Below are 17,234 nucleotides of genomic sequence, written 5' to 3' on the forward strand. Positions count from 1 at the left end.
ATTGCAAATGCATTGAAATGAAAACGCATTTGCACTGGATCCGTTTCTGCGTTAAAAAAACGTTCAGGACGCATGTTAAATAAACGTAGTGTGAAAGCAGCCTTATCTATGATTCAATCTATCTGCTGAAAGAGCCTTAACCCCTTCAGCCCCCGGGCATTTTCCGTTTTTGCGTTTTTGTTTTTTGCTCCCCTTCTTCCGAAAGCCGTAACGTTTTTATTTTTCCATCAATCTTGCCATATGAGGGCTTGTTATTTGCGGGACGAGTTGTGATTTTAAATGAAACCATAAGTTTTACCATATAGTGTACTGGAAAAGAGCAAAAAAATTCCAAGTGTGGAAAAACTGCAAAAAAAGTGTGATCACACAATAGTTTTTGGGATGTTTTATTCACTGTGTTCACTATATGGTAAAACTGATGTGTGGGTGTTATGCCTGAGGTTGGTGTGAGTTTGTAGACACCAAACTTGTATAGGTTTAATTGTATCTAAGGGGTTAAAAAAAAAATTCACAAGCTTGTCCAATAAAAGTGGCGTACGTTTTGCGCCATTTTCCGAAACCCGTAGCGTTCTCATTTTTTGGGATCTATGGCTCAGTGATGACTTATTTTTTGCATCTCGAGCTGACATTTTTAATGCTATCATTTTTGCGCAGATGCTACATTTTGATCACCTATTATTGCATTTTGCGTAAAACTTGCGGCGACCAAAAAACGTAATTTTGGCGTTTGGAATTTTTTTTCCGCTACGCCATTTACCAAGCAGATTAATTGAGTTTATATTTTGATAGATCGGGCATTTCTGAACGCAACAATACCAAATATGTGTATATTTATTTTTTTTTTAACCTTTTAATTTTCAATGGGGTGAATAGGGGGTTATTTGAACTTTTAGGTTTTTTGTTCTTTGTTATTTTTTCAAACTTTTTTTTTACTTTTTTTTTATTTTACTAGTCCCCCTAGGGGGCTATAGCGATCAACAATCCAATCGCTCTTCCCTATCTGCTGATCACAGCTGTAAACAGCAGATATGATGACTTCCTGATTCATTCGGCTCCGGGCTGAGTGAAACAGAAAGTGACTCGTTATAGCTACAGGCGTCATCACATGACCCTGTGCTACCATGGCAACCACCAAAAGTCACAAGATCACGCACGTGACTTCCGGTGAGGCGCGGCGGTAAGTGAAAATCATGGCCGCGCACATATACATCTAGCTGCCAGACTTTGGCAGCGAGATGTAAGGGGTTAAATGTTGAGAGTGGAAGCGATTCCACTCATAACATGCAGGCACACATGTCAGCTGTTGAGAACAGCTGATATGTTCGCGGATCGCCGCAACCTGCCCGCGGCAGGGGGCAGGGCTTAATGTCACACGCTCCATGACGGGTAGATCCGTCAGCGGTCGTGAAGGGGTTAAAGTGAATCTGTCAGCAGGTTTTTACTCCCCCATTGGAGAGCAGCATTATGTAGAGACAGATGCCCTGATTCCAGCTATGTGTCACTTACTGGGCTGTTTTCTTTCATTGTGATAAAATCAATGTTTTCTCTGCTGCAGATCTAGCAGTTATACAGACCTCATGAATATGCTGGACTACCTGCAGCATGACAAATATCTCTGTAATGATAATCTCCTGCTGATTAACCAGTGATGTTATCAAAACTACACTAAGCAGCCCAATAAGTGACAATCGCTGGAATCTGGATCTCTTCCCCTATGTTATGCTGCGCTCGGATTAGGTGTTAAAAACCTGGTGACAGATTCCCTTTGAAGGGGTTGTTAGGTCTAAATTCACAAGTCTGCATTTTCACAATTTGGTTTCAATTAGTTTAAAAACTTGTATGTGACACATTCCCTTAAAGAAAAAAAAATAGATATACCACAAATAAATATATACCAAAGAAGTTAGATTTAAAAAAAAAAAAAAAAAGTTAGAGTAGGGCCCGGCCAAAAGAGTCCACCTTGTCGTGGTGGCAGGCTTAAAAAAATCTTTTGGGCAAAAACAAAATCTGATGGCTGTGTGTGTGATACGGTGTTCAATGTGAATGGTTAATTTGTGATTGGTGAGGTTGTAGTACAGAAGTGAAGTTTTTCCAAGAGTGGCAGTGGGACTGTGGAAGATTCACGGAGCTGGGGTGGAGGCGGAGCTGGGGCGGAGGCGGAGCTGGGGTGGAGCATCAAGGGGGCCCCGAACTTTTGCCAGTATGGGACCCTGAAATTCCTAGTGGCAGCTCTGCTGTCCGTGCATGCGATATTAAAGCTGCCGTATAGGTCTAAGGCTGTGCGTGCGCACACTTTGTTTTTGATGCTTCTTTTGGTGCAGTTTTGACACAAATCGCTATTCCTATCCTTATGCCAGTAAAGTCAATGAGAATTCTGAAGTACTGTGCGGATGTTGCTAATTTTTTCCTTGCAGATTTGGTGCAGAAGATAATCTGCAGGATGTCAATCCTTGATGCATTTTTCCTGCATTTTTCAGCCCTTTCAGCAATTGACTGCTTTATGAAAAATTAATGGCATACCAAAAATGCATGTGATTTTTGGTGCATTTTTCTGCTAGAAGGTGCAGATTTGATGCAGAAAACATCTGCACCAAAAACTCAGTGTGCGCAGATAGCCTAAAGGCCGCTTTACACGCTGCGATCTCGCAAGCGAGATCGCTAGCATGCATACCCGCCCCCGTCGGTTGTGCGTCACGGACAAATCGCTGCCCGTGGCGCACAACATCGCTCGGACCCGTCACACTACTTACCTGCCTGGCAACGTCGCTGTGAAAGGAGGCGGTTCGTTCTGCATCACAGCGACGTCACTAAGCGGCTGCCCAATAGAAGCGGAGGGGGCGGAGATGAGCGGGACGAACATTCCGCCCACCTCCTTCCTTCCTTATTGCGTGAGGCCGCAGGTACAGTGATGTTCCTCGTTCCTGCGGTGTCACACATAGTGATGTATGCTGCCGCAGGAACAACAACCAACCTGAGTCTTGCAACAGCAACGATATTTGGGAACTGGACAGCGTGTCAACGAACAACGATAAGGTGAGTATTTTTGCTTGTTAGCGGTCGCTCGTATGTGTCACACGCAACAACGTCGCTAACAAGGCCGGATGTGCGTCACGAATTCCGTGACCCCAATGGCATCGCGTTAGCGATGTCATTGCGTGTAAAGCGGCCTTAAGTCCTACCCATAGGGAGCATTCACATGTGGCAGATAGGTTTCAGAAGCTTCCCTATCTTCATTAGTCATGGAAATTATTTCCAACGAGGACATATTTGCAAAAAATTCTGCCTCAACTGTACATAGTTAGATTCAGCTTGATAAATTCACACAGGTATATAACTCTGCTTCCTGTCAAGTGAATTGTCTGTTCCTCACTGCATTGGGTGAATATGTGTTCTGGTATATAACTCTGCTTCCTGTGATGTATGCTCTGTCATTTTCATAATCTATGTAATACTCACTGATGTATGACTGTATCTTCCTCTTTGTAAATGTTATCTGATGGTGGATGGTGTAAATCTGTGTAGACTGGAAGTCCGGGTGGGTGTCAAATGTCCTGTTCCCTTTGATTCCTTAATCATCCCCTGGTGTGATCAGCATTTGTTGATTTCCCTTAACAAGCTGAGCTCCCATAATCCCCCTCACCTACCCCTCTAGTCAGCCCTATATATTTGTGTCTTTCTTAAGGGGTGCACGCGTGTGAGGTGCCTGCATGCGTGCCATCTTTTGCAAAGTGCCATCATTGCGAAGTGCTGGGCAGTTACCTCAATGGCAGTTAGTCAGAGCAGGAGTCTGCAGGTAAATTACTCTTTGACACCATCTGTTTTAACCTTGACTATTATTCCTATCTCTATCATCCTATGTGCTTTTTCTGTTCACTTTCACCGCCCTGTCCCACCTCAATCACCACTCATCCACATCAGCCCCTCTCTCCTCCCCTCTCCTATGTACAGCTCCCAGGCTCTTTTCACCTATCTTAATAATCTGATTCAATCAAGCTCCAGGGACTTCCAAAAAAAGCCATGCCACAAGTCCAATAACCATCTGACCTTTCTCCTTCTACTCCTACTTCTTTCAGGTGATATCTCTCCTAATCCCGGCCCACCCCAGGCTAACTTTACCCCCTCCCCCACCTCCCATAGAAACCCTGACAATATTATTAACATTCCCTGTACACCCTCACTTCCCTCTTTTAATTGTGCTCTCTGGAATCCACAGTCTGTATGTAACAAGCTTCCTTACATCCACAACCTCTTTCTCAATAACTCTCTTAACTTACTAGGCCTAACTGAAACCTGGATTCAGGATTCTGATACTACTTCCCCTGCTGCCATCTCTCATGGTGGTTTACACTTTTCCCATTCACCAAGACCTGGAAACAGACATGGTGGTGGAGTAGGCTTACTACTGTCCCCACAGTGCACTTTCCAGGTCATCCCCCCAGCTCCATCACTCTCATTCCCATCCTTTGAGGTCCACACCATCAGGCTCTTCCACCCCCTTCCCCTCAGAGTAGCTGTCATATACCGTCCACCAGGCTCACCCACCCAGTTCCTTGACCACTTTTCAGCCTGGCTGCCGCACTTCATGTCCTCAGAGTTACCAACCCTCATCCTAGGAGACTTTAACATCCCCATGAACAGCCCCTCCTCCCCTTCTGCATCCCAGCTTCTATCTCTCACAACCTCCCTTGGCCTCTCACAACTCTCATCCTCAGAGACACATGAAGATGGTAACACCCTTGACCTGGTCTTTATCCGCCTCTGCTCAATCTCTGACTTTGACAACTCACCTCTTCCCCTCTCTGACCACAACATCCTCTCCTTCAAGCTCACAAACCCTCGTCCGCCCCAGCACACTCCCACCAATCACACATTCAGAAACCTACAGGCCATCGATTCTCAGACACTTTCAGACTCTTTACACGCATCACTGTCCCCTATATCCTCACTTTCCTGTCCTGATCTGGCTGTAAAGCACTACAATGACACACTCAGGACTACGCTAGACCAAGTAGCGCCCCTCACCCTCAGAAAGACCAAACACAGAGTAAAACAGCCCTGCCTCACATCACAAACTCGATTTCTCCAGCGATGCTCCAGGAGCGCCGAACGCCTATGGAGGAAAACCCGCACACCAGAAAACTTCATCCACTACAAGTTCATGTTAAGGACCTATAACTATTCCCTTCACCTCGCCAAACAGACCTACTTCACCAACCTTGTTTCCTCACTTGCCAACAATCCAAAAAAACTCTTTGACACCTTTCACTCCCTCCTCAGTCCCAAAGTACAGACCCCTGTCACAGCCCTTCATGCTGATGACCTGGCCTCGTATTTCACAGAGAAAATTAAAAACATCCGCCAAGAGATCAGCTCCCAGCCACCAAGCCCTGTGAATCCCATCCCTCCCCATATCCCATCCAGCTCACTTTCCACATTTGACCCAGTCACAGAGGAGGAAGTCTCCAGGCTCCTATCCTCCTCTCGTCCTACAACTTGCCCTACTGATCCCTTCCCCACACCTCTACTCCAGTCCCTCTCTCCGGTTGTCGCCACTCACCTAACTAAAATCTTCAATCTCTCTCTCTCTTCGGGTATCTTCCCCTCCTCCCTCAAACACTCTATCATTACTCCATTATTAAAAAAACCTTCTCTCGATCCGTCCTGCACAAGCAACTACAGACCAGTCTCCAATCTCTCCTTCATCTCTAAACTCTTGGAGCGCCTGGTCTACTCTCGCCTCACCCGCTACCTCTCCTCTCACTCTCTTCTAGATCCTTTACAGTCTGGCTTCCGCCCTTTACACTCAACAGAAACTGCCCTTGTCAAAGTGACCAATGACCTATTGACAGCAAAACGTAATGGTGACCACTCTCTGCTTATTCTTCTTGACCTTTCTGCTGCCTTTGACACTGTTGACCACCATCTCCTTCTCTCTATGCTCCATTCTATCGGCCTAAAGGACACTGTGCTTTCCTGGTTCTCTTCCTATCTTTCTGGCCGCTCATTCAGCGTATCATTTGCTGGCTCCACATCTTCTCCTCTTCCTCTCACTGTTGGGGTCCCTCAAGGTTCAGTCCTTGGCCCTCTTCTTTTCTGCCTCTACACTGCCCCAATTGGTCAGACCATCAGCAGATTTGGCTTTCAGTACCATCTTTATGCTGATGACACACAGCTATACACCTCCTCCCCTGAGCTCACCCCCGCTGTACTACAGAACACCAGTGACTGCCTGACTGCAGTTTGCAATGTCATGTCTGCTCTCTATCTGAAACTTAACCTTTGCAAAACTGAACTTCTTCTTTTCCCTCAATCTTCCAACTTTCCTCAACCTGACATCTCCCTCTCTGTGTGTGGCACAACGATAAGTCCTAGGCCGCAAGCCCGCTGCCTGGGGGTTATACTTGACACTGATCTCTCCTTCACCTCCCACATACAATCTCTTGCCCGCACCTGCCGCTTGCACCTCAAGAACATCTCTAGAATCCGCCCCTTTCTCACAATGGAAACGACAAAAACCCTCACCGTGGCCCTGATCCACTCTCGCTTGGACTACTGTAACTCTCTATTAATTGGTCTCCCCCTAACTAGACTCTCTCCTCTACAGTCAATCCTTAATGCAGCAGCCAGGGTCACCTATCTGGCTAACCGCTACTCGGATGCCTCTGCTCTGTGCCAGTCATTGCACTGGCTGCCCATATATCATAGGATCCAATTCAAACTGCTTGTTCTCGCCCACAAAGCTCTCCACAGTGCAGCACCCCCCTACATCTCCACCCTCCTCTCTGTCTATCAGTCCACCCGTTCTCTACGCTCTGCAAGCGACTTTCGACTAACATCCACACTAATTCGAACCTCCCACTCCCGGATCCAAGACTTCTTCCGAGCTGCACCAACCCTCTGGAACGCTCTACCCCAAGAAGTTAGGACAAATCACAACTTACTCAGCTTCAGACGCACCCTAAAGACGCATCTTTTTAGGGCGGCCTATCACACTCCCTAATCAGATTCGATTCACATAGTCCCTCTACAACCTCTCACAACATAGCTCCACATCAAACTCCATGGCACCCAAAGGCATCTCAAGGCTCTCGGGCCCACTGGTCCAGGAAACCATTATCCAGCCCCATTTCCGTGAGATGGTTGGATTGTCATTGTAAATAAGCACTTGAACCTTGCCTCTCCCCCCATCTCATTGTAGATTGTAAGCTCTCACGAGCAGGGTTGTATTTTTTTTTGTATTTTGTATACACTGTATTTTGTATACACTATTTTTTTTTCCCCTCTAAATATTGTATTTCTATAACTGTTACTTGTTTGTATATGATCCTCCTGAATTGTAAAGCGCTACGGAATATGTTGGCGCTATAGAAATAAAGATTATTATTATTATTATTATTATTATTATAAATAATTTGTACACAAGAACAATATAATGATTTACCCAGAAAGGCTGATAAATAGCGACAGCTGAGGTTGGTGCCCTGTTACATCTATAATTGACAATATTTCCATAATTGCAGCTTTCAACATTCACACACTATTACTGAACACAGAAAATAAACACTGCTGCTCTTCTTTAGGTTTCTTTCTGGAGGCAAAAGTACGGTATTCCCCAAAGACATGCAAAGAAACAGGTTTTTTTTAAAGACTTTTGTGTGTACAACAGCAACATCTGTTGATGATGATAAAAAGCATAACAGTCAACCGTTAGTAGAATACTATGGCACATAAGCTTGTTTATCACCATACATCATTCCATAGATTTAACATGGTTGCATACCTGTAACATGCAGCTAAGACCATATACTAATGGGCGGTGTTGTGGACATGTCTGGAAATCAGCACATGGCAGATGGACAGAACTGATGACTGGTCCTGAAGTACTAGGACTTGGAGCCGATAGAGGAGGATTGTTTGGCCCCATCATTACAATGGCTGAATGCACAATGGCCGGAGTAGCGCAATCACTCAGCAGTGCAGAAAGGCGTCTGGAGCAGAAGTAGGCAAGGCGTCGTGACAAGTATGCTGATTGTACAAATTCCTCAGAGTGCTAAAAAGAAAAAACAAACACTGTAAAAACCAGTATTCTTCAGTAGAAAGATTGAAGCAAACAATTAGAATTCATAATTTGTTGTGATGTCAAAATATTTTAAATTTTGTGGCACACCTTTTATATACTGTGAGAGAACAGAATCCATTTTGTTCTTAAAGTGTTCATCTTTCCTTAAATCTAATGATGTCATAGTGCTCAGCTAGCACTGATGGGTAGAGAAGTTTCACATTTTTGTTCATGCCCCTACTGCTTTTATTGGTGAATAGTTAGAGGGACCTTGTCGTTTGTGACCCTATATAAACTGGTCACATGTAATAATAAAGGAAAATTATTTAAGTACACCATAATATGCTTATGTGCTGTATTAATTTCCCAAGCGCTCGTACAACAAATCTTATTAATTTGGAGTTCAAGAGGTATAGAAGGAGTTTATCGCTCATAGAATTTGGTGCCAAAAGCCAGGTGCACATTATACCATCCAGATTTTGAGTGAGGAAGACCCTCCAGGAAAAGTGTATTCTAAAGCTGCAGCATAAGGTAAGAATCTTATTCTTACAATTATATTTCACTTTTCTGAGAGTTAAGCGGGCTTTACACGCTGCGATCTCGCTAGCGAGATCGCAAGCAATCGTACCCACCCCCGTCAGTTGTGCGACACGGGCATATCGCTGCCCGTGTCGCAGAATCTCGCTTACCCCCGTCACACACACTTACCTGCCCTGTGACATCGCTCTGGCCGGCGAACCGCCTCCTTCCTAAGGGGGCGGGTCATGCGGCGTCACAGTGACGTCACACGGCAGGCGGCCAATAGAAGCGGAGGGGCGGAGATGAGCGGGACGTAAACATCCCGCCCACCTCCTTCCTTCCTCATTGCCGGTGGAGGCAGGTAAGGAGATGTTCTTCGCTCCTGGGGCTTCACACACAGCGATGTGTGCTGCCACAGGAACGAGGAACAACATCGCTAACATCCTGAAAACGATTTTTTGTTTCAGGACGACCTCTCCATGGCAAACGATTTTGCCCTCTTTTGCGATCGTTTAAGATCGCTCTTAAGTGTTACACGCTGCGATATCGTTAATGACGCCGGATGTGCATCACAAACAACGTGACCCCGACGATAATTCATTAACGATATCGTAGCGTGTAAAGCCCGCTTTAGTCTACCTCCTATTCAGGTGAGTTATTTTGTATTACATATAGTAATCTGATCCAAGAACTAGGAATAATACCTATGCCTTCTTGAACTGTGTGCATGTGATGTGATCAGTAAGTAATGGTAAAACATAACTGGTACTCATACTTGGAGAATTGCTAGAGTTGCTGTGGCCTTGTTTGGCTGTTGAGTCAGATCAATTCAACAGGAACGGTATCTTGTAGTTCTTTTACTGAGTTTTGTAGGGTTTTAAACGGCTTTGGTGATTTGTATATAATATTTTGATAACTATTATAGAATCTTGGCTGTGGTGCCTACCTACATATGAAATTTTGTGTTAGTGTGACGCCCTGGCCTATCAGGTCGTCACAGGGTATTGTGCAATCTGCCCTTCTGTGCAATATCCACCTCCTCCTTGGTTACAGGTCCCTAACAATTGGTGTTGCCAAGACCAGCTAATCAAAATCCTAGGAACACTCTGTACCACACTCACCAGACACACCAGTGGACGGCCTGAGTGAACTAAGGTCGCCCACTTGGGGGGGTTGGTTAAGGGGGTGGCCAGGAGTGTCGGGAGCAGTTCAGTAAGTGAGAGTCAGTGAAAGTGAGAGGAGGTTAGGAGCTGGGCTCCGTGAAGTACTAGGTGGCAGACGTTGGTCTGGGCCTGGTAGGAGCTGGACCCTCGGTTGCAGGTTTTCGTGACAAGGGGCGCGGCATTGTCGCGGAGGACACCCGGCGGCCTTGTACCATCACCGGGCTGGGACCAGGGCATGACGGGGTACGTGGACCCTAGGTGAGGGAGTAGCTTCAGGCAACCTGACAATTTACCTGACGAGAACGGAGCCTTCAAGATCCGCTCTCCACCTGCTCCAAAATCAGGGTACTAGCGCAACGAGAGGGATAGGACTTTCCACAAATACGGTCAAAGAAATTCCAAGAGTGAACCCTGAGAGCAAGCTTCCCCAGTTAGCCAGACTGGGAAGCGGGACCCAACTAGTTTCAGGCTACAGGGACCAACCAGAGAGAAACAAGGTGCCAAGGGAAAGGTCACAGATCAACAGGCAACACCAACGGCAACGGGACCCAGGTGTGCTGCCCCTCAGCGGCAGCGGTGTCCAGAACTTTGGTTTACTACAGTTGTCAGTGTCAGCGTTATTGGACTGAGTGAGTATGCGAGTGACCCCTTACCTCCCCAATGGCACATCCCTATCACCATCACCGATTCCTGGGGCATCCCCCCTACCCGTGGAGGGGTTAAACACCTGGCTGCCTACTACATCGCCACCGGGTGCTCTCAGCTGCAGTGGTGGTACTCCAACTTACAACATACCACGGATGGCGTCATGAACTACTCCATACAATACTCCCCTGTAAATACCCCCTTTTTCTATTTTAGTGGCCGCGAGACCCGCGAGTCCGGACACCCCTTGAGCCACTGTGGATCCGGATGCGAGCAGCCCGGCTGCTGACACGGGGGCGGTACACTAGCACTGATACAAGCTAAGGGTATTTGGCCTGAAGGAGCTGGGTGGCAAGTATGGGAAACTTGTCGACTAAATGGAGAAAAACAGATACACTGCAAGGAAAATGTGGCGCCCTGGACAAGCCAGGTTGTCACGGGAACTACACCAACACACCCCACACCCCGGTCAGGCACAACGAAGCCAAAACACAAAATCCTTGTTGCCTTCCTCCAGGGGCTGATGTCCACACCAGGGGGTGAGCCAGGTGGTTGGCCCCGCCCACCGAGGAGTTCACAGTCCTGGAGGCAGGAAAAGGAAGGAGGTAGTTAGTTAGTTAGTGATTGAGGAGAGGAGTTTGGAGGTGGAAGTTGGGAAGAGTGAAGTAGTAAAGGAGCAGACAGAAAGCGGTCCGGGTGTGTGGCCCGGACGGTACAGCAAGGTTGGCATACGGTGGTGACCGTCTGCAGGAGAGGCCGATTGGAGTGAGTCGTAAGGACCGTGGACGGGCGGTGGCCCGGTGGTACCGGACCGGTGAACAAAGAGAAGCCAGCACCATCCGGCAGGGCTTACGGACCCCGACAAGGCTAGGAGTCGCCGTTGAAATTGTCAAATCCGTTAGCGAAGGGAACCTCCGGGGTTTCCCAGCAGTCAAGTCCCGATAGAAGGCGACAGCTCAAACCGTGAAGGGAAACACAGTCACCGCCAAGGCTAAAGTTCCCAGGGCCAGAACCTGCGGGCAAAAGGGGCTTCTTCAGCACCCATCCAAGCTGGGGAGTGGGTTACCGGTGGGAACCCATTGGAACCGTACACACTACGCAGGTGCAGGGAACGGCAGTCACCATCAACCTGCCGGGAGGAGAAACACCGCAGCCGTCTGTGGGACCCGTCCATCCAGCCGTTTGTTTTACCGGAGACTGTGTATTCGTTACTGGCTGAGTGAGTATCACCGTGCCGTGCGGCACAGCGCTGCCCCCGCGACCCTGCACCTCACCAGGCCCCGTAGCCCGCCTGTCAAACATCCCTACCCCTCACCGGGCCCCGGGACAACCAATCCCCCTACCCACGGAGGGAAGAACTAACATCCAAGCTGCTCCCCGTCATCGCTCCCGGGATCCCCGTCCAGAGCAGCGGTGGTGTCACCAATCTCACCACAACCGTGGGTGGCGTCACGGACAATATCCCTAAACCAAACCACCCCCCTTTCACTCACGGGCGAGGAACGCCACTCGAGTCCCCGGGATCCGGCCCACCGCTCGAGCCACCACGGAGCAGCAGCAGCCGCAGCAGCAGCCGGACCCGAGCAGTGGGAGAGTGCAGCGTCCTGTCCTCTGCCCGCGACAAAAGACTGCAAAGAGAATAGTTAAGGAACGTAAATGAAAAGATGATACAAAAGATTGTAATAGGATGTTAAAAAAAATGTTTTAATGCCTCCAGATGGGAGTCTGGATGTGATGAGATGAAAATTGTTCATGAAAGAGCATTGTGGTTGGTTGCTTGATAATGTGCTAACTTCTATAGCTGAACAGTGGAGGAATGTAGCTTAGGCCTCTTTCACACGTACGTGTTTGGCAGTTTTCTCACGTACCAGAGACACGTACACACGTGGACCTATATATTCCTAATGGTTTGGACACACGTAAGTATTTTGGAACGAAACGTGTGTCCATTCTGTACTTACGTGTGTCTGTGTGTTTCTCACGTCGACATGTCCGTTTTTCTCCGGCATCACGGGTGTCACACGGCCTGCACCTGTACCACACGGATGTGGTGTGGATGCGGTCCCGTGTGACACGCGCCGGAGAAACACATGTCATTATTTTAAAATAAAAAAAAACACATACTCACCTCCATAAGCCCTGCAGAATCTTCCGCTGCAAACAGTTGCTGCCGACCACCACTCATTATGAGCGTGTTAAGGAGAGGTGGGCGTGCTGTCACGGGCACTGATCTCCGACCCTCCGTTCGGCCGGAAGCAGCATCAGCGGGGAGTGGGCGGGGCTGGAGCCGAAGATCAGTACCCTGGACAGCAGCAAGGACCACGTGAGTATTCAAATTACCGGTTCTCCGTGTGTTATCGCGGATAGGACACGAAGAACATACGTGACCCGCACGTACCAGAGATACGTACTTACCAAACACAACACGCAGGGAAAATATGTGTCTCGCGGCACGTGCGTGATTTTCACGTATGTGTAAGAGAGGCCTAAGGAAGTGACTGAGGGGGTTGTAAGGAGGCCACAATAGGAAACAAAGTTTTGTATGAATATTTTGATAATTGACTGGATGGTAAAGCCATTTCTCACATGCTTCTATTATGCCTGTAATATCAAAGACCCACGTGGTAGTGACAATTCACCCCCTCCCCCACAACTAGTGACTTGGGATAGAGAGGCAGATGGGAGTCCTGCAGAAGATAGAGCTGATAGAGGATGTCTCCAAACACCATCTACTATTACACCTCATGCACGAAGGAATGCAAACTCCTCAAAAAGTACCTACAGTTGAGTACAGGCCCTGGAGCCCAAATGACCAGTTAGCTATGATGAAACAACTCCCTAACCCTGATGAGAAGCATGTACCTTTTATTAGACAAATTCAGTACATACAAGTTAGCTAGTTATAACTGTACATAGCAAGATGTTGAGGCATTAATAGATGCAAAAGGAGGAGATGTCACTGCACATATTATAAATCAAGAAACAGAATCGACAAAAGACTATCTGACTAAGGCCTAAAACACACATCCGTGCCGCCGATACGTGTTTGATACGTTTTTGCACATACCGGCGGCACGGAGACACGTACATCAATGCTACTCCATGGTAGCAGGCACACACACGTAAAACCACACGGAACGTGTGTCCGTGTCGTTTGTACGTGTGTGCGTTTTCAAACACGCTCGACATGTCCACGTTTTCTCCGGCATCATGGGGTGTCACACGGCCCGCACCCGTACCACACGGATGTAGTGTAGATGCGGTCCCGTGTGACACGCACGGGAGAAAACTCACGAGTCAGAGAAAAAAAAAATCTTTACTCACCTTCTCCAGCCCTCCCGTCTCTGCCGCTGCTGTCACTTGCTGCCGACCGCCGCTCATTATGCTCATTTAATATTCACTTCACTGTGGCCGGCAGCAGCAGCGGTGAGTCGGCAGGGCTGGAGACCGAAGATCAGCACCACGGACAGCAGCAAGGACCATGTGAGTATGCAAATTACCGGTTCTCTGTGTGTTATTGTGGATAGCACACGGAGAGCACACATGGCCCACACGTACCGGAGACACGTACTTTCCAAACGCAACAGGCAGGGAAAATATGTGTCTCACGGCACGTGCGGGATTTTCACGGATGTGTGTTGGAGGCTTAATAGATATGGAATAAAATACTTACAGACATTGGTCTCAGGGGAAGAATATTGTAATGTCTTACAGCAATAGGCTTTGAGCAGAGAGAACAATCCATATCCTTAAATAACTACAGATGTGTAGCGCCCCTGAAACCATCAGGGTGCTACAAGGTTCTGCATCCCCACAAGGATGCAAGGCTTACCCCCTAGGGCCCCAGAATACCAGTACCGGTAACACCAAAAACCCAGGTAATCCCAGTTTTCCCCAACAATCCCCCATATAATGGTGCAAAGCTAGGATAGGACCAATGGTTGGCAGCCTATAGGTGGAGCCAGTCCAGTCTACTAGTTGACCAGGTGGGAGGGGCAGACTGTGGAGAGTGTCAGACAAGAGTAGTAGGAGAAGAGTGAAGGTGGAAGCGAGGAGACGCTCTGACTTGGGTTAACAGTAACCTGGTACCCAGGAGAGTAGTTGCCAGTGTAGTATGGTGGAGTACTCCCGGAATTACGCACCAACAGGGTACAGGACCGTAGGACAGGAAAAAGCTCCAAGCCGACCTGTAAATACCTGCACAGCGAGGGGACCATCAAGGACCTCGCTGACACTTAGGGGTACTTTGCACGTTACGACATCGCTAGTATCGGCTAGCGATGTCGAGCGTGATAGTACCCGCCACCGTCGCACATGCGATATCTTGTTATAGCTGCCGTAGCGAACATTATCGCTACGGCAGCTTCACACGCACTTAGCTGCCCTGCGATGTCACTCTGGCCGGCGACCCGCCTCCTTCCTAAGGGGGCGGGTTGTGCGGCGTCACAGCAATGTCACACGGCAGGTGGCCAATAAAAGCAGAGGGGCGGAGATGAGCGGGACGTAAACATCCCGCCCATCTCCTTCCTTCCGCATATCCGGTGGGAGGCAGGTAAGGAGATGTTTCTCGCTCCTGCGGCTTCACACACAGTGATGTGTGCTGCCGCAGGAAAGAGGAACAACATCGTATCTCCTATTGGTGCGACATTATGAAAATGACAGACGCTACACAGATCACCGATTTTTGACGCTTTTGCAATCGTTTATCGGCGCATCTAGGCTTTACACGTTGCAACGTTGTTACCGGCGCCGGATGTGCGTCACTTTCAATTTGACCCTGACGATAATCGCAGTAGCGATGTCGCAACATGCAAAGTACCCCTAAGAATCCGAAGACTCAGTAGCAAAAGGAGAACCGGGAACAGGACTAGAGACTCCAACCCCACAGGGTTCACGCTACCGTCAGGCGGACAGATGTGGACAAACCACCAGACGAGGACCCCCAGATGCTCTACGCCACGGGTACCCATTTACCAGAGACAGGTGCAGGGGAAGAAGGTACCAGAGTACTAAACTGGCACTGGGACGAAGGAGACCTGGAGGTGAAACCAGCAGGCCTCGAGTAACAAGTTAACATCAGCCAGCAGTGAGTAAAAAACAGTTGCACTAAACCCTCTGTGTGGATTACCTTCTTCTGATGCCCATCACATCACCCATCCTCTGGGGCCCGGCCCTGCTTACGGAGGGCCTACCATCCAGGCTGCAATTAACACCAGCCCCAGTAGTGACATTCTGCAGCGGCGGCTCCAAATCTATAGCCGCAACACCGCAAGTGGCGTCACGTATGAACACTAACCTAATCCCCTGTAAATTCATCCCCATTAAAAAAAGGGCCCAGGGCACAGAACCGGGCAATGGCCTCCCCAGGGGCTCTATGGATCAGCTGTCTGATTGCTCATTCTTTTCTCCCAATCAGAGCAGCACTACTTAGATCAGGAGAAATGCTCATCTCTTGTTAACTGCAGTACTCGGCTGCTTGTCACAGGACCTGAGTCATGTGAGCTATAGGATTCATCACATGACCCTGTGCTACCATTGTGACGCCCTGGACTAGTCGGGTCCTCCCAGGTAGTCACACACAACACCACACCCCCTCCCGATTAGGTGACACCAGTCAAACTAAAAACCTTGTCACCACCCTCCAGGTTTGATGTCCACACCAGGGGGGGCAGAGCCAGGTGGTTGGCTCCGCTCACCGAGGAGTTCACAGGCCTGGAGGCGGGAAAACACACAGTCTAGTGGAGTCTAGTTCAAGTACAAGTGTAGAGCAGTCAAGTTCACGGGCCGTGTCCAGGTCTGCCAAGAGACTACCAGGTGGCTGGGTCGGAGCCCAGTCACCATTGGCAAGGAGGCAGACAGTGGTTGCCGCCTGCAGGAGACCGGGAAGATGACTGGTGAAACCGTAAGGGACCGGGACAGGGTAGTGGCCCGCCGGAACCGAACCGGGGAGCCAACTGGATACCGGAGCACCAGGCAGGGTACTCAGACCCAGTACAAAGCCCGGAACTGACAGGACTGAGTCGAATCAACCGATTGCGGACTGGACTTAAGGACCTATCCCACACAAGCCCAGTTAGAAGACAACAGCCCAACCATAGAGGGTAAAGCCACCGCCAAGGCATAGAGACCCAAAGGGCCAGTGTCTGCAGGCAAACGGGCTCCTTCGGCATATACAAGTTGGGGAGCGGACTACCGGTGTCTAGGCATAGGAGTCAAACATTTAAATACAGAGGTGCAGGAGAAAGGCGGAAACCACCAACCTATTCTGGGAGAAGCTGAAGCCGGCTGCGGGCCCCGTTCATCACTCAGTTTGGTTTACCAGAGACTCCAGTGTCTTGTGTCAGAGTGAGTACACCAGTGCCATCAGGCACCGCACCGCAACACTTCACCCTGCACCCCCGCCCTTGCCAACCGGGCCCCGGGACCAACACCCCCTACACACGAAGGGGTCAACACCTAGCTGCGCCATTACACCGCAGCGGTGGTGTCTACAATCACCACAACCCGTGGGTGGCGTCACAAACTTACATTACAAACTAACCCACCGCGGCCCCGGCCGTGGAAATCCTCACCCAAATCCCCGCGTGTAGCGCCAACTCCCTTGCAGAGCGACGTGACCCCCGGGTCCGTGAGAGGCTAGAGCCACCACCCACAGTACAAGCACGGATCCAAACGGCTCGGCGGTCGCAGCCGAGCCCGCGGGGCGGTATACCATGACAACCATCAGCTCCACGTGATCACATCACGTGACTACCGGTGGCGGCCGGTAAGTATAGTTTTACTGCGACTTAAATGGCGCTGTCACAATTTGACAGCGCCATTTAAGTGGTCAACAGGCAAAAGGCACG

General features: G+C 49.0%; 1 protein-coding gene across 3 annotated transcripts in view; it reads right to left on the bottom strand.

Annotated features, from left to right (window-relative positions):
* The window catches only part of MED12L (mediator complex subunit 12L), a 1,012,447-nt gene that overhangs the window by 871,383 nt on the left and 123,830 nt on the right, over nucleotides 1-17,234 (bottom strand). For all 3 annotated transcript variants that reach the window (XM_075340741.1, XM_075340740.1, XM_075340739.1), the window contains exon 8: nucleotides 7,781-8,050. In XM_075340741.1, the coding sequence (XP_075196856.1) occupies nucleotides 7,781-8,050 (270 nt within the window). The remainder of the gene's footprint in view (nucleotides 1-7,780; nucleotides 8,051-17,234) is intronic.

This window comes from Anomaloglossus baeobatrachus, chromosome 3 (assembly GCF_048569485.1).
Source record: "Anomaloglossus baeobatrachus isolate aAnoBae1 chromosome 3, aAnoBae1.hap1, whole genome shotgun sequence".
NCBI classification, from domain to species: Eukaryota; Metazoa; Chordata; class Amphibia; order Anura; family Aromobatidae; genus Anomaloglossus; species Anomaloglossus baeobatrachus.